General features: G+C 44.7%; 1 protein-coding gene across 3 annotated transcripts in view; it reads right to left on the bottom strand.

The window, feature by feature from the left end:
• TASOR2 (transcription activation suppressor family member 2) overlaps window positions 1–16357 on the bottom strand; it is a 67275-nt gene that overhangs the window by 22065 nt on the left and 28853 nt on the right. For all 3 annotated transcript variants that reach the window (XM_081022580.1, XM_081022579.1, XM_081022581.1), the window contains 9 exons: window positions 14031–14156; window positions 13902–13921; window positions 13689–13788; window positions 9689–9789; window positions 7870–7973; window positions 5601–5673; window positions 5410–5484; window positions 3550–4347; window positions 1206–1382 (listed from right to left, as the gene is read on the bottom strand). In XM_081022580.1, coding sequence (XP_080878706.1) covers window positions 1206–1382; window positions 3550–4347; window positions 5410–5484; window positions 5601–5673; window positions 7870–7973; window positions 9689–9789; window positions 13689–13788; window positions 13902–13921; window positions 14031–14056 — 1474 coding nt within the window. In that variant the 5' untranslated portion in view covers window positions 14057–14156. The remainder of the gene's footprint in view (window positions 1–1205; window positions 1383–3549; window positions 4348–5409; window positions 5485–5600; window positions 5674–7869; window positions 7974–9688; window positions 9790–13688; window positions 13789–13901; window positions 13922–14030; window positions 14157–16357) is intronic.

Genomic DNA, 16357 nt, shown 5'->3' with positions numbered 1-16357 from the left:
CACAGAAATCAAAAAAGATGTACTTTTCCCCCCCCATGACTGTAGCTACCGTATTGGCCCAAATAAGCCACACCCAAAGATAAGCTGCACCTTTAAAATTGGAGGGGGGGGAAATAAATAAATAAATACCCTAATATAAGCCGCTCCCTTCCTCACTGCTCCTGGCTCCATACTTGGGATGGGGGGGGGGCTGTGTTACCAGCAGCCTTTTCCCTTCCTCGCTCTCTCTCCCTTCCCAGCCTTGGCGGGAGAGGACGGGGGAATATGCACGGGGAGGAGGCTGCTTCACTGCACTCCTAGCTAAGGCCGTAAATATAAGCCACACTTAAACTTTTCATGGTTGGAATTTGGGGGGAAAGTGCGGCTTATATTCAGGCCAACATGGTAGTTATAGAGAAATCCCATCAAACTCCGGTAGCCATAGTTTCCTGAGCACCTTCACTTTCCTGCTGATGAACCCGCAGGAAGCACTACGAACCACGTGCTTCAAGAAACCCACCTCCCTTTCTAGGAACTAAAACTGCCAACTTTCTGGCCCGCAGGCAGGTACCTTCTCCTACACTCCCTGCACTGTTGGTACGGTGGGAGGCACTCAGTTCCACAGGTTCAGAGAGAGACACCCATGGGGGTCCTGTCTCTGTCTCTATGGGACCTGGCGCTCTGGGATGTGGTCCATGGGACTCGTGCCCACCAGCTTGGGGTTTAGTGGCCCTCCGGTGACTAGTATCAGGCTCAGAGTTATCAGCCCTGTGTGGCTCCCTAGCCATTGACTATACAACATCTGACTCAGCGTCTTGGTCGCTGCCTGACCCAGGTCCCTTTGTTCACTGTTTTGAAGTAGGGTCTACAACTGTCAACCCAGGAAGGACTAAAAGCGTCAGTCATCTTGGGCTACACTCAACTAAAAGGCAAAGGCCCTTCAGCTTCATCTTTCACCTGTGTGGCAGGACCGCTCCTGTGCCTCGGTCCACGCAAGCGCAGGAGCATAAGATGCCACCAGGATGGGGGGGGGGACTTTGGAAAGCAAAGGCATTAGAAAGCCCTTTGCCCATGCCATGGGGAAGGTGACGCAAAGGGAAAAAAACGTCCTTGGGGCGGGAGGGAAAACACCAGCCTCCAGCTGCTCATCCTTTCAAGGGGAAGCCAAGCCAAAGCATCATCTTAATCCTAATTCCGATTTTGCGTTTCAAGCACCATCCTCTTACTTTGGTTCCTCGTGCTCATCTTCTCGCTCGAAACTTTTTCTGCGGTGGAGTCTTTTTTTTGTTTCGAGACCCGGGACTTCTTCTCTTCCACTCCAAGGCTCTCAGAAGAGGGGGCGGCCTTCACAGCAGACTCGCACGGCATTTGCTGAACGAATTCCGCAGACAAAACCTCAGCACCTACGAGAAAAGAAAGGTCTCTAGCTTCAAGAAGGAATAAGGCGTAAGGAAGCGATAAAATCCTTGCAGAGAGCCCTTATGATCCACACGAATGCTGGCCCAATTCAAACATTACTTGCCCCATGCTCAGATCGATGAAGAGCCCTAATTGCTTTGCATGTGGGCGATGCCCAGTTCAGACCCCAACATGCCCAGGAAGGTGCCAGGCAGATCTGCCATGGGAGGGAGGTGCATCAGTGAGGCTCAGCCACTCATCTAACCTCCAGTGTCAGGGGCACCCATAGAAGGGCCTCCCAGGCCCCATGTGGCTCGGTCACATAGCTTGCACCCACCAGGAGCCGGGGTGGGGGGTTAAACATCACTGGCTTTATCCTATGGAAGTCCCTCCCAGCTGAGAGCAGAAAGGCCCCCTCCCTCTTGAAATTCCAGCACCTACTGAAGACATTTTTAAATACAGTGGTACCTCGGGATGCGAACGGGATTCGTTCCGGAGCCCCGTTCGCATCCTGAAGCGAACGCAACCGGCATCCGCGCGTCGCCACTTCTGCGCATGCATGTGACATCATCTTGGCTGTCTGCGCATGCGTGCGCGGCGGAACCCGGAAGTAACCCGCTCCGTTACTTCCGGGTCACCGCGGAGCGCAACCCGGAAATACTTAACTTGAAGCACGTTTATCCCAAGGTATGAATGTACTCCAGCAGGCATTTTAAGTATGTTTTCTGATTTTGGGGGGGGGGGTGTAGGGGATTAATTTTAACTGATTTACCTTTGCTTTATCTTTTGACCATTACTGTACACCAGTTAAGAGACTACCGTGTTAAGTGTTACATAAACCCTTGAAATAAATGCATGCATGCATTCATGATGCAAACGGAGGATCTCAGTTGCTGAGCAGCTTCATGGAAAAAACGGGCCATGCTTCCAGTGCCCTGGGTCTCAAGAGTGTTTAGAGCAGTGACAGTGCACCCCTAGTCTGGAGGCCAGAAAGAGCCCTCCAAGCAATTCTTTCTGCACCCCGGCAAAAAAAACAACACCCAACTAATTGTTGCAGCAGCAGGAAACAATAAATACATAAACAGGACTCAGCGCTGATCTGCACCAGTAAGCTGAATGGGGAGGAGGGAACCGTGTGCCTGTGTATATCGGGGTGTGTGTGTGTGGAGTGGCCACACCCACTGCTGCTATGCAACCTCTGGAGAGTTGCCCAAGAGCTGATGCAACCCACGGCACAAGGCTCTCCAAACTTCTGATTTCCAGCAACTGGTATTTGCTGTATTATACAGTTACTGGCTCACACTTGTGTACATGAAAGGGTTAACCTGAGCCCCGAGCTCAAGTTACCATAGGTGGGACTCAGCAGGCTCCCACCCAGTGATGGAGCTTCGTGCTCTGGAAGGGGGGGGGGCAGAGAGCAGGCAGGGTGCAGTTGGCGCGTGTCCGTAGGGGCGTGGAGCGCGTCTTCGGGGCATGGTGTGCTGCCCGAAGGGGCGTGGCACCCAGCGCAGGTCAGGGGGCAGCCGCGATGGCACCACGCCGGGATCGCGCAGCTGGGGGTGGTGTGCTCTCCCCGCACGCCTCTTCCTCCGCCAGTGCTCCCACCAGCCTTTGCTTCTCCCTCAACCTCTCTCTCTCTCTCTCTCTCTCTCTCTCCCTCTTTGGAAGAAGCTAGCCGCCACATGGTAAAACAGATTTTTACAGCCTGCAGGTAACGGAAAGACTGCATACGAAATAAATAAATAATAAAAAGGTAAAATTCATACAACTGCTTATCTTAGATTTCCAATTTGAAAAGCCAAGAGTCTGGGATTTATTCTAGCCTCAGCATTTTGTTTAAAGGTGGATGAGAGCAAATCTAACAGAGTTTGATGTGCTTAATTGAGGCAATCAACCACTGCACTAACTCTGCTATGGGAGGCTAAGAATCTCTTTCAAACCTCTCTCTCCAAAAGTATTCGGAGCCATGTGGAGACAGAACATTCCAGGAATTGAGGCAGCATGTTTTTGCAGCATGGATAACGTGACTCCTGGTGCTGAATGGCTCTAGCAGAGTAGCTCTGTGGGCAGGCACATTGCTTTGAATTGCACCGCCACCCCAAGCACTGTACTGGCATTTAAAAGTGCTCACCGGCAAGAAAATCTGTATTAGGGTTAAGACAGTGCACTCACCTCTCTTCCTTCTTAGCGGGTTCTGAAGAATTTTTAATTTAAGGGTGGGTTCGTTAGAACCGCCAGGCGATTCTGAATTTTTGGAAGCTGGCAAGGAGAGATTCAAATTTTCCTTTCTGGCTTTTTTCTGCTTTCCTTTGTCCTCCTTGCTGGAAACCTCCTTCGGAGGAGACAATTTCTTCCTTGCATTTGCCACAAGGAGCCTACTGGATTTCCTCTTGTGCTGCTCCAAAGTCCGCTCTCCCATCTCACTGGGTTCCACATCAGCCTCTTTGCTATGTGGGGCCGGCTGCCCTGCACGCCGAGTCCTGGCCATTTCAACCGTGCCAATGGGCTCGTCGCATGCCAAAGAGTCCAAATTCAAACCTGAAGAAGTGTCGGCCTCCTGCAAGTTGCTGCTGCCGCTGCTGCCTCTGGGAGACCGAGTTCTGCCATGTAGGAAAGCGGTAACCGTTGACATTTCCAGCGCATAGTTTTGGGGATGAGACAGGTAAAACTGCAGGCGGAAGAGAGAGCTTTGGGGACACTTTTCGGAAAGAGATTCAAGCTCAGGCTTCTTCGAGAACACATCAAAAGAGGAGAGGGGCGGGCTATCGAGGCTGCTGGTGGACGGCCGCAAATTCTTCTTATCAAGCTTTGCAAACTCCTGGAGGTGCAGCTTCACCAAAGTGCTGAGTGGGTCTCCGCTGTCGACGGGATGCTTGGCCGCTTCCAACAATGCATGGCGGAGCCCTGGCAGAACCAGAGCGACTTGTGAATATCTCTTGTTTGCCCCGTGTTCGCATTTCAAATCTTTTGCTGCCAAGAAGAAAGACACTATTAATGCAACGTGCACCCATCACAAGAAAAACAAGCATGCGCGTGACCTTTGCAACCTTCTGAGAGCCACATGCCTGGGGGGCAGAGGGGCAGGGACAAAAGCAATGAGAAAAAATGTGAATTTTATCTTTGTATTTTTCCCCCCCACAGACACTTGCGCACACCCCTCTCTAGCCTAGGCAAGCAAGAAGCATTATATCAGAGTTCAGGGCGGCATTCCAGCCATGCCAATACTTAGAAAATGTGCAGAGCAGGCCTGCTGTATGATGTCTCTCAAGAGGGTGTACGGCTAGGGATGAAAGACTCATGAGGGCCAATCAAAGAGGTATGGAGGGCCACATTTGGCCTCCAGGTCTGGGGTTCCCTATCCCTGGCCACATGGCCAAGCAGACATCCAATGGCTTTGCAGTTATAGTGCAATTGAAAACATTGCAAAGGCGGAGAAAGAAGATTCTACCGCCCAATTTGGATGGTCCTCCAAACCATCTTGTGGTTTGGGAGACAAGCTGTGGGCTGCCACTTCCCATCCCACCCACGGTTTCCTTCTGCCTCCTATTAGGCGCTAACCATGGTTTGCTAGGGCCTCCAAACTGGCAAATTACGGCTTGCATTCCCTTCCTCCCTAGGCCAGAATCAGAAACCCGTTCCAAACTCTCTTTTTTCAATTCTGGCTTGGAAGGAAGCGGAAATCAGAGTTTGCATCTTTGGACGTCCCTGGAGATGCAAGGCTGTGTGTGACATGGGGCGGAGTCTATCAAATACAGTGGAACCTTGGTTGTTGAATACTTTGGAAGTCGAACAATTCGTGAAACCAAACGCCGACAACCCGAAAGTGAATGCTTCCGTTTTCAAACACACCTCGGAAGTCGAACGGCTTCCAAGGCACTTTTCTGCATTTTTAAAAAGGAATTTGCCAACCGGCAATTGCACCTCGGTTGTCGAACGTTTCGGAAATCAAACGGGAACGGATTACATTTGACAACCGAGGTTCCACTGTGCTGCCTGAATTCAGCCTGTCGAGGCCAAGCAAAGTGATAGTACCTGTTAAACACTTAGGCCTCGGGGAAGAGATTAAAAACAAGGCCTGAAGACATGTAGATTCGCCCGGGCCAGAATCTGCAGAGAGGAGAGAGAGGGAGACGGGTAAGAGATACAAATCTGACTCTTCCATTAAGATCACATATGAATATATTTTTTAAAACCACAGCAAACTTCAGATCTTTTATTCTTACCTTTTTCCTTTACCAAGGCAGATGAGGAAAGCAGGATGAGAATCGCCCGGTCATTTAAATATTTGACAAGTGCCTACAAAGAATAGGGAAAAGGTCACCATAGGAACACAGGAAGCCACCCTTTACGGAGTCAAACCCTTTGGTACATCTAGTTCAGTAATGTCTACACCAACTGGCAGCACCTGTCCAAAGTTTCAGACTGCAGACATTCACAGCTCTACCCAAGGATTGAACCTGACCCTGTCTGCATGCAAAACAGGCGCTCAGCGACTGAGCCAAGATCCTTCCCCTTCTCAAGCTATGATCAGTTTAACACCCCTTTTTAGGTGAAAACAGAATATTGGATTGCATGAGCCTTGGTTTGATCCATCAAAGCAATATACAAGCTCTCGATTGTTTTAAATGTCCATAATGTACATTGCATACAGTTCAAATTTGTGCATTTTGTTATCTCCAAAGGGTTGTTTGTTGGTTGGTTTTTAATTCTTGCAACAGCTGGTTAAAGTATGGTGTGTGGCTGGTGAAGAGTAGCAGAGAACAGTGAGTTTAACAGCAAAGTGGGAATTCCAAGCTGGTTGGCCACTGCAGAAAACCAGATGTTGGACTGGATGGGATCTTCAGTCAGATCCCGCAGAGCTCTTTTACATTCAAACCAAGGTCTCCCTGAGCCAACACTGTTCCACAACAGCACTTTTTCTTAATGCTGGTGGGTGTGCTCATATTCTATTAGAAATGTTGGGTTACAACAATTTCAAAATCAACGTTAAAAACAGTTTAAAACAAATTACAATCACAAAAGTAGGATGGAATACAGTAAAAGCAACAGCAGCCCAAGACTACTTGTTCTTATTAATCTAGCATCCTTAAAATGCTGCTCAGTGTTCCAAAAACTTAACACACATTGATGGCAGGGGCTGGACAAGATGAGCCTTGGGAGTCCCTGCCAATTCTAGGAACTTCTTGTAATTGCTACAACAGCCCTGTTGTTCTGAGCTTATGTGGGAGCTGATATTTCAATCGGGGCCTGGCTAGCTCAAGGTCTCAGCTCCACAAGACCAGCTGTGTTGCAAGGGCAGCTGGGCCCTGAATAGAGGCACACCTACAGCCAGCTCTTCGTACGACTGCTGCTCTTGTTTCATAACTATTTTAAAAGGAGGTAGAAACCTCGGGCTCTCCTGGTTCAGCCTTGTTTCACTTTCAGTACTGACAGCTGCGCTTTGACAGCAGACCTTTACTTTCATTTTACTTTCACTTTGAGCTGTGCTCCGGTGAAAAGAGAGTCGTCCTGAGGCAGAAAGATACACAAATGCACGTCGCTTTTTTCGGGGGATCTGGGCAAAAGTACGAGCCGGGAGAATTAATCTGAGCCTTAAAAAGCCCAGAGCTGAAAGAGGAAGTGGGAAAGAGCACTACGCATTCAACTTCCTCCCTAGAGAGAGAGAAAGATTGCTACCCTTGCCATCTCGTGCCCAGGGGGGCACCGTGTATAGGTGTGTGTGTTGTGGTGCTGGGGAGTTCAGAGGCTTTGTGGGGGCCCAGGAAAGACCTCAAGGGCCCACTGCATCCATATTTAGGGACTCATGCCCTAAACCATAGTTTACCATGACCTGCAGGAGCTGGAATGATCTTTGGGGTTCACATGCTCTCCCCTCCTCCCACTGGCTGGAAGAAGGACTCTACCAGTGTACAGTTTCACTTCCACTGACCCATAGCCTGTTGTGTCATCCAGACCAGGGAGAGTGGCTTAGAACAAAATGTTTAACAAGCCAGCTTCAGAAACTACAGTTTGAAAATGGCTTGGAAGCTCAGTCCAGGAATAAGGCAGATAAGGGAAAATGAAACCTGAAGATGCAAACTGGGGGTGGCAAAGTGGGGTGGGGGTCTGAGGCAGAGAATAGAGGAGACACCATGCAAGTTTTCAAGGAACAGAAAATGATCTGACAGTACAAAAATACTTTTACAAATAGATAAATCAGCAAATTCCTAGAGTTCTGCTGCAACAGAATATTGGAAACTGCCCTTTTTCTATTTATAGATCCCCAGATTTCTGATTTGTTAACCCCTTCTCTGTGGCACTCCCTATGCAAACTGTCTCTGCTGTTATATCAGAATATTAATGGGCTCCGTGAAGTCCTAGGCCACAAAGGTTGTCAAAATGAAGGGATGCAAATTCTTACTTTGCTAGGAATGATCAGTAGGTAAGGACTGGCAGACATCACTCCACAAAAGTCAGGACAGAAAACTGGTCTCCAAAGCATGCTGTACTTACCAGATCTTTCTCCTTCAAGCTCTCTGTTAACTGATTCACTTTTTCTTCATTTTGATTTAACATTTCCACTTCGTATAATCGGAACAAAATGCCTTGATGGCAGACTGCAGAGAAAACAAGCACATTTTTATTTCAGTATTTTTGCAAAAACTCTTAATTGTTTTTAAAATTATTCAGTACCTAACTTCTGAATGCAGTAACTGTCCCAGAATTTATGTATTCATTTATTTGAACTTATTGCTAACCCTTTGCCTGAGAATCCCAGGGTGGGTTCTACAAATGTCACAATTAAAATAAAGCCACAACAATGACAAAATAAAAAAACCAAATGAACAGTAATGCAGAAGGGGGAGAAGACTGGGTCACTCAGGCAAAACCCTGGGAAACCCTGATAATTCACATTGAGCATCTCTTTAAAATATGTTAACCCTATATGCATATCCTAACTTTTAAAAATTGTTCTAAAACATTACAAAAGGGTGAAACTTAAATGTGGTAGAGGAATGCAAGGCTTATAACAAAAGAGAAAGCAAAACAGAACCACCACCACCCAAAGTAAGTAAAAATCCTAGGTGAAATACTGGACTCATGGTAAATAATGGACGTGTGTCCTTCTTTACAGCAGACAGTCCTCTACTCCCCCATTTGTTGAATGTTTTCACCAGGGAAATCTGCTTGGCCTCATCACTGTCAGCTTTCAGCTGCCAAGATAAGACATTCCTGATTGCCAAAGCTTTTTGGTTGCTAACTCTCTTCATACTGTAGCTATGACCCACGGCCTGTTTGTGGCATTCACCTTTTAGCTGGGTGGGTAAGGATCTGCCCTTTTCATAAAATTTTACTCGGTGAGCACTTTTTAGATTTAAAAAATTTGTGTTTTTTTAATTTTTTATTTCCTGCTGCATTGTTTTCAAATGTTGGGCAAGCTATGTGCATTTGTAAGTGGCTCAGACTTTTTGGGATATGGAAAGTAACATAAACAAACATCCATTTCAAGAGCTGTCCAGTCCAAGATAATGTGGGGCGGTCTCTCTTTTTTGGCAACACTAAATGAACCCTGATAGCCTAATGCAAAAGTACCTAACAAATAAGAAATCAATGCTGCATGTTTGCACAACAGAGTGCTAACTCCGGTGTTAAGATAAAGCCAACTTGGAGCAGAATTAACCCTCTACAGTAAAATGTACTCCTTGAGTTCAACAGATTGCTCCCCCCCTCCCCTTGCAGTACTGTGTATGGACTTGCCTTTCTGTAAACACAGGAATATGTTTGAGGGTGGGGTAGGCAGCCAGGAACAAAAATCTGTGTCAATACTCTTCTCCCAAGTAGTATAACCGTAACAAAATGCAATCTGATTCTGGCAAAATTCTAAGTTACTTTCACAACCATATTTTGAGAGGTTGCTTAAAATATGGTTGCTAGATTAGCTGTTTGGTAGTTTCGCTTCCCCTTTCGTTTCTATAGGGAGAAAGCTGGACTCACGATAGCTTAACTTAAAACTTATTTTTAAAAACTGAAAAATCCCAATCCAATTTCACCGTCACAGATCATTTTAAAAACAGTTCAAGATCCTTATTAGGTAAGTAAGCTTTCCTTGGCTATATAAAGCATGCCTCCAATTTTACCGTAATTCAAAAAATGAGGGATGGGGGGGGGGGGAATCAGTTATGGAAAAATTAGGAAAGTTCCAGAAGAAGTTTGAAAGCAATAACCATCTGACACAGACAGCAAACATGACCCCTGAAAGGAAACTACTAACCACTTTTAATAAAAAAAGGAAATAATTCTTTGCACAGTTTACATAATTTTAAAACAGTACCTTCATGATTTGTGTAATTGTTTTCCCCAAATACAGCTTCAGGCAACTTTTTTCTCAGCTCAGATATGCCCACAACATACCTGATCTCTAGTCTGGCTGGCCTAGCAAAAGAAAAAGGGGGAAAGGGGGTTATAGATTCAAGGAATGCCTGGAAACTTTCCTGTCCAGTGACAATCCAAGATATCGCAACACAAATGAAGCCCTCTGTTACTACGGGCACTCAGACCCCTGCGTAGTAAGAGAAGAATTACCGTATTTAATAGAATGTAATGTGCACCCTTGGTGGCCAAATTACGTCGCAAAAATTAGGGGGCGCATTAGATTCGGTGGCACATTAGGTTTGCGTAAATACAGTACTTGGCTCATTGGAAAACATAACTGAAGACAGGTCAACAACCTGTCAGTCTCTTTTAAAAAATTGTTTCTTTAGTTTTCAAAAGTCTACATACTTTACTATCAACAATATGTTTAATTTATCCACTGTCTTCCCATCCCCCCGCCATGATGTTCTGTGTTTACCCTTTAATGCAGAATAGTTTAACTTTTAACATTCCATATGTACATCCTAAATTATTATACCGTAATATCTTAAAAAGCAGAGACATCACCTTGCCAACAATGGTCCGTATAGTACAGTGGTGCCCCGCAAGACGAATGCCTCGCAAGACGGAAAACCCGCTAGACGAAAGGGTTTTCCGTTTTTGAGTTGCTTCGCAGGACGAATTTCCCTATGGGCTTGCTTCGCAAGACGAAAATGTCTTGCGAGTCTTGAGATTTTTTTTCGCTCCCCCCCCCTTTTTCTAAGCCGCTAATAGCCTTTTAGCAGCTAATCCGATAAGCCTTTAATAGCCGCTAAACCGCTAATAGCGCTAATCCGCTAATAGGGTTGCTTCGCAAGACAAAAAAACCGCTAGACGAAGACACTCGCGGAACGGATTAATTTCATCTTGCGAGGCACCACTGTAAAAGCTATGGTTTTCCCAGTAGTGATGTATGGAAGTGAGAGCTGGACCATAAAGAAGGCTGATCGCCGAAGAATGGATGCTTCTGAATTCTGGTGCTGGAGGAGACTCTTGAGAGTCCTATGGACTGCAAGAAGATCAAACCTCTCCATTCTGAAGGTAATCAGCCCTGAGTGCTCACTGGAAGGACAGATCCTGAAGCTGAGGCTCCAATACTTTGGCCACCTCATGAGAAGAGAAGACTCCCTGGAAAAGACCCTGATGTTGGGAAAGATGGAGGGCCCAAGGAGAAGGGGACGACTGAGGACGAGATGGTGGGACAGTGTTCTCCAAGCTACCAGCATGAGTTTGACCAAACTGCGGGAGGCAGTGGAAGACAGAAGTGCCTGGCGTGCTCTGGTCCAGGGGGTCACGAAGAGGCGGACACGACTAAACGACTAAACAACAACAACAAATATACACCCTAAATTATTAGTCTTAATGTCTTTCTACTCTTGCTCATATTTCGAATCCTGCTCATGTTTCCATGCAATTATAATAGTTCTTCAGATATTCTACAAAAGGTTTCCGATCCTTAAGGAATGTTTCGTCATTTTGAACTCTAATTGTTGCTGTTAACTTCGCCAGCTCCTTATAGTCCGTCATTTTCAGAAGCCATTCTTCCTTTGCGACTGAGAAATACTGCCTATTTCTGGGACTAAACCTGGGACTGAAGGTGAGAGCTAGAATTAGCACCGCAAATGTCAGGGCTGCCATAATCCAATAATAATCCAATCCTGAACTAGTTCAATATCATCTACTACATTGATTGGCATCAGCTGTCCAGGATTTCAGCCAGGGATCTCTCCCTGCCCTGCCTTGGAGACAACTGCCAGAAATTGAACGCTGGACCTGCTGTATGCAAGCAGATGCCCTACCACTAAACTAAGGTCCTTCCTATACGTGCTACCAGATCGTGTCCACTAGCAGTAGGCTGGTGCTTGGCACTCATTTCTGATAAATTATTTCCGAGTGGGAAATATGGGAGTTTGTATCAAACTGCATTGACTGTTTGTGAAACTGGGCTTTTGGCTTTATGGCATGCTACTGTGCTGCTTCACGGTTCCTTTTATTTTACTGAAGTAGCCAGAAAAATCAAACAACATAAACCGTTACTTGGAAAATGTTCTCCAAGGCTGACCTTTCTGCAATTTGCATTCTAGAAATCGATACTGCAAGCCCATCTCTCTACAAACCTATCGTTCTGAAGGTTTCCATTTCTCCCCCAAACTAAATAATTAAATCTGTCAGTTTCCTGCTGTCTCTAGACATGCCAGGAACCACTCCCTCGTGGATTTTTCCATTTATGCCTCCATACTATTGTTGCTGCTGTTAAATGCGATTACTAGTACAGATTTCAAGTTGCTGAGAATGTCCTGTTTTCCCAACTCCTGCTTTACTTCCTTACAATCTATGGGCGCATTGCTACCGTTCCATCCTAACCAGGTGTTTTGGAGTTGCCCATGTTTTGGAGAGCCATCGAGCAAAAACCCAAAATGCGCGGTGGCCCAGTTGCCTGGGCTGCATAAAGGCAGAGGGTGGAAGATTGCTGACCAGCTAGAGCTAGAGGGCAGCAGTTTGGGATGACTGCTGCATTGCAGAAGTTTGGAGATGACCCCTTCCAACTCTACAGTTCTATGATTCTATGAAGATTGATCAAATTAAAAGAGGTGTGGGAAGGAAAAGAAGACAACAGGGCAGATAGATAGTCAAAGCTGGAGGAAAATATTGGAGAATCGTACGCTGAAAATGTTGTCTATAAGAATAAAATAAAATTATTATAAATTAGTTTGGAGATGGTATTTAACACCAGTCAGATTAAATCAAATAAACAAGGAATATCCGGTGTTATGTCGGAGGGGATGCCAGGAAATGGAATTATGTTCACATGTGGTGGGGGTGTAAATATGTACAATTTTTTGGGCACAAGGGATAGAAATCACTGGGTTGTAGCTGACCAAAAGTCCAGAGGTAGCATTATTATCAATTTACGATGGGGTGGAAGGTTCACAGGCTATGAAGGACTTGTTCACAAATTTACTGACAGCTGCACAAATAAAATGGAAGAATGGTACAAAGAGGTGTGGGATATAGCTATCAATGATAAACTAACATGTGCCATTAAGGTAAGACGGGGAATATGCAGGAGAAATGATGTTGAGGAGATACAGAGGGTGTTTGTAGAATTTGTACTGTTAAAACGGAAAGCATCGCAAGAGGTGCTGAGATATTGGGAGGTTGGATAGTTACAATGGAACAGTCTCGGTGGTGGGGTGCATGATTTTAATTCTTAATTATTTATGATTGAACTACTGGACACTTTCCACCTGGGGAAGCAGAAAGCTACTGTAGGATGGTATATAAAAGTTAATAATAATAATAATAATAATAATAATAATAATACTGTAGGACAGTAAAAGCTGTTTGACTGTGGATCAGATGACCTCAGGAGGTGGTGGACTCTCCTTCTTTGGAGGTTTTTAAGCAGAGGTTGGGTGGCCATCCATCAGGGATGCTCTAGCTGGGATCCCTGCATTGCAGGGGGTTGGACTAGATGACCCATGGGGTCCCTTCCAACTCTACTATTTTGTGATTCTGTGAATCACATTAGACAACAAAAGCCATTGAAAAAGCCTCAGTGTGCAACCTACCGCTTCCTTTAGAGTATGATCTGCTTCCAAAAATCAGAAGCCTTCCGACTGTCTCACACACACAAAAGAGAGAAGTTAGAACACCCACCATGTAAAAAAGTATATTTGAGTAATTTTTATCGAGCACAGATGCTACTATGTTTTGGTTTTGAAACTGGAAAAGCCATCCAGTGTTTTTTTTTTAAAAAAAATACACTCTGTAATTGTTATAAACTGCTTTCTACTCAACTTTACGGCCAGGGAAGTGGTATATAAATATTACATATTTTTTTTTAAAGAATGCACCTGCTTTTCCCTGCTATTCCTCTAGAGACATCAGAGCAAAGAGAAATGAATCATCGCACTTACAACTCTGCTGGGATGGAGCCGCTAAATGGTGAACGAAGAACAATGTCACACAGTCGCTGTTGCTGAATGAAGAGCTGACCTTTCCAGGAACAATACAGTGCTAAAAGTTTCCAAAACCAAGGGGGGGGGGAGAGATATTAAAATTGCAATACGAAAAGAGAAAAATCCGTCAAAAATGAATATGTTTACCAAACCAATACAAAGTGCTCTTACCTTTTGTCTTACGTTCAGCTCTACAGACAGGAAAAAGGGAAAGAATGGAAAGTAAAAGCTGTTTTAGAACCACTGGGGGAATTAAAGAACAAATGACTTATTTTCGTATATTTATTTAAAGGTGCTTACGAGCTCTTGTGGTTTGATGGCGACATTCTCTGCAGTTCACAGTGCTGAGGATTTAACAGTTACATAGGGGCAGGTCTGCCAAGGGTCTTCAGCAGCTTCACAACCAGAAAATTCATACGAGTAATGCTGGAAAAAATAAGATAAAGTAAATCATATAGGATGGCGGCCTTTCCTTGTGTCCATTATGTGTTATAGGCATTTATCTCAGTAACCTGAACAGCAACCCAGCAAAGTAGGCCGGAGTTATGATCCTGGCCTTGCAGCTGGGAAGATACAAGGACTTGCTTATGGCCCACAAGTCCAAGGTATTTTTAATATTTTGTTGGAAGCCTCCCAGAGTGGCTGGGGAAACCAGATGGGTGGGGCTATAAATATGATAAATAATAATAATAATAATGCCAATTTTCAAATTGGAGACGTCCCAGCTCACAATATATTAAAAAGGTAAAGGTACCCCTGCCCGTACGGGCCAGTCGTGACCGACTCTGGGGTTTGCGCGCCCATCTCGCTTAAGAGGCCGGGGGCCAGTGCTGTCCGGAGACACTTCCGGGTCACATGGCCAGCGTGATGAAGCTGCTCTGGCGAGCCTGCACCAGCGCAGCACACGGAAACGCCGTTTACCTTCCCGCTATAAAGCGGTACCTATTTATCTACTTGCACTTAAGGGTGCTTTCGAACTGCTAGGTGGGCAGGAGCTGAGACCGAATGACGGGAGCTCACCCCGCCGCAGGGATTCAAACCGCCGACCATACGATCGGCAAGTCCTAGGCGCTGAGGTTTTACCCACAGCGCCACCTGCGTCCCACACAATATATTAGACCTCACCAAAATCCATCCCCAAATTCTGGCAGGATCCTGCAAGGTGTGTGTGTCCCAAGTACAGCAAAACAATTTCATATGTGAGAGTAAGTCTCTGATAAAAGTATAAATTGTAAATTTACAAAATTAAGAACAAACAATGTAGCTATAAAATAACTTCCCCAAAATTGTTCCGTTTGCATTTCTTCCAGATTTTTATTTCATTCTGCGTTCTCTCATTCCCATCAGAAATAGAGAGGCTGAACTTTTCAATCCAAGTTTTACTATATTTGTAAGGTTAGCCATTTGTACAATGCCTCAGATTTCATTGAACCAGTCCTCTATTTTTGGTGTTTCTGGCTTTTTTCCAGGCCTGCGCCAGAGTTATTTGCTACCTTCTGCCGAGGAGAATAATTTACCTCCTTACTTTTGTTTATCTCTTCTAGTACACCTTAATTTTAGGACACGTCCAAAAACACAACAGCTTAGCCTCATTTTACATATTTATAAACTGTATTTCTATAAAATAAAACATAGCGGGGGTGGTGTACACAACATAAATTGTAAGAAGTCCAATAAATGCTGGTTTGCAAGGAGAAAACCGCATTGCAAAGGCCTGCCTGAAAACGTCTAAAAGGAGGCAGGGATGATTCCTGCCGAACTTCTAGTGGCAGGGAGTTCCACAGGGCAGAGCCTCCCACCCGAAATGGCTTGGCTCCTAGTCAGGGTGAATTTGATTTAAATCAAATCGATTTAAATCACTAATCAGTAAGACTTGATTTAAATCACTAGTCAGTAAGACTTCATTTAAATCATTTTTTTTACATAAAGACTCATTCTTGCTGGTATAATCTTAATATTTACAACCAGAGGAAGGTTACATTTTTGGAATAATAAATTTTCAGAGTAGTTTTGTTATACCAAAAATTACTGATTTGGTTATACTATTAGGAATACATAGACAGATAATTATGAAATTATTGTGAGGTTCAATAAGTTAACTGTTTATATTTGGACAACTTTCTGCTGTACTTGATTGGAGGGAGAAAAACAATCATTTCCTTAGTAACAATTTAAACTATTTAACTAAAGCAATAACATTATAGCACATGTATCCATGTTTGTTAACTGACGTGGTTAAACGTCCCCCCCAAACCCACCCACCCAAACAACTTAGACTGAGTTTTAGCACACATGAAAAACTTAAAACAAATCCTTATTTCCTCATGAATAGCCTTTGGACCATAATGTAACTTAAATAGAAAAGTATATTTAGAAAGGTTTTTCCTCCGAAAGCGTTTTATTTTATAAATCTGATTAATTTTTTTTAAAAATCCAATTATTATTTTTAACATTAAATCATTGATTTTTTTTTTATCCACCCTGCTCCTAGTAAAGGCTGAATGAACCTCAAAGAACGTGGGGAAGGAGAGTAGCCTTTGGACTAATAATAATAATAATTTTTAATTATACCCCGCCTTTCCCAGCCAAGGCCGGGCTCAGGGCAGCTAACAAGCAATAATAAAAAC

This window comes from Podarcis pityusensis (genome assembly GCF_964106645.2).
Source record: "Podarcis pityusensis genome assembly, chromosome: 10".
Lineage (NCBI taxonomy): Eukaryota > Metazoa > Chordata > Lepidosauria > Squamata > Lacertidae > Podarcis > Podarcis pityusensis.
The sequence above is the reverse complement of the archived record's forward strand: the minus strand, read 5'-3'. Positions and strand labels throughout refer to the sequence as shown.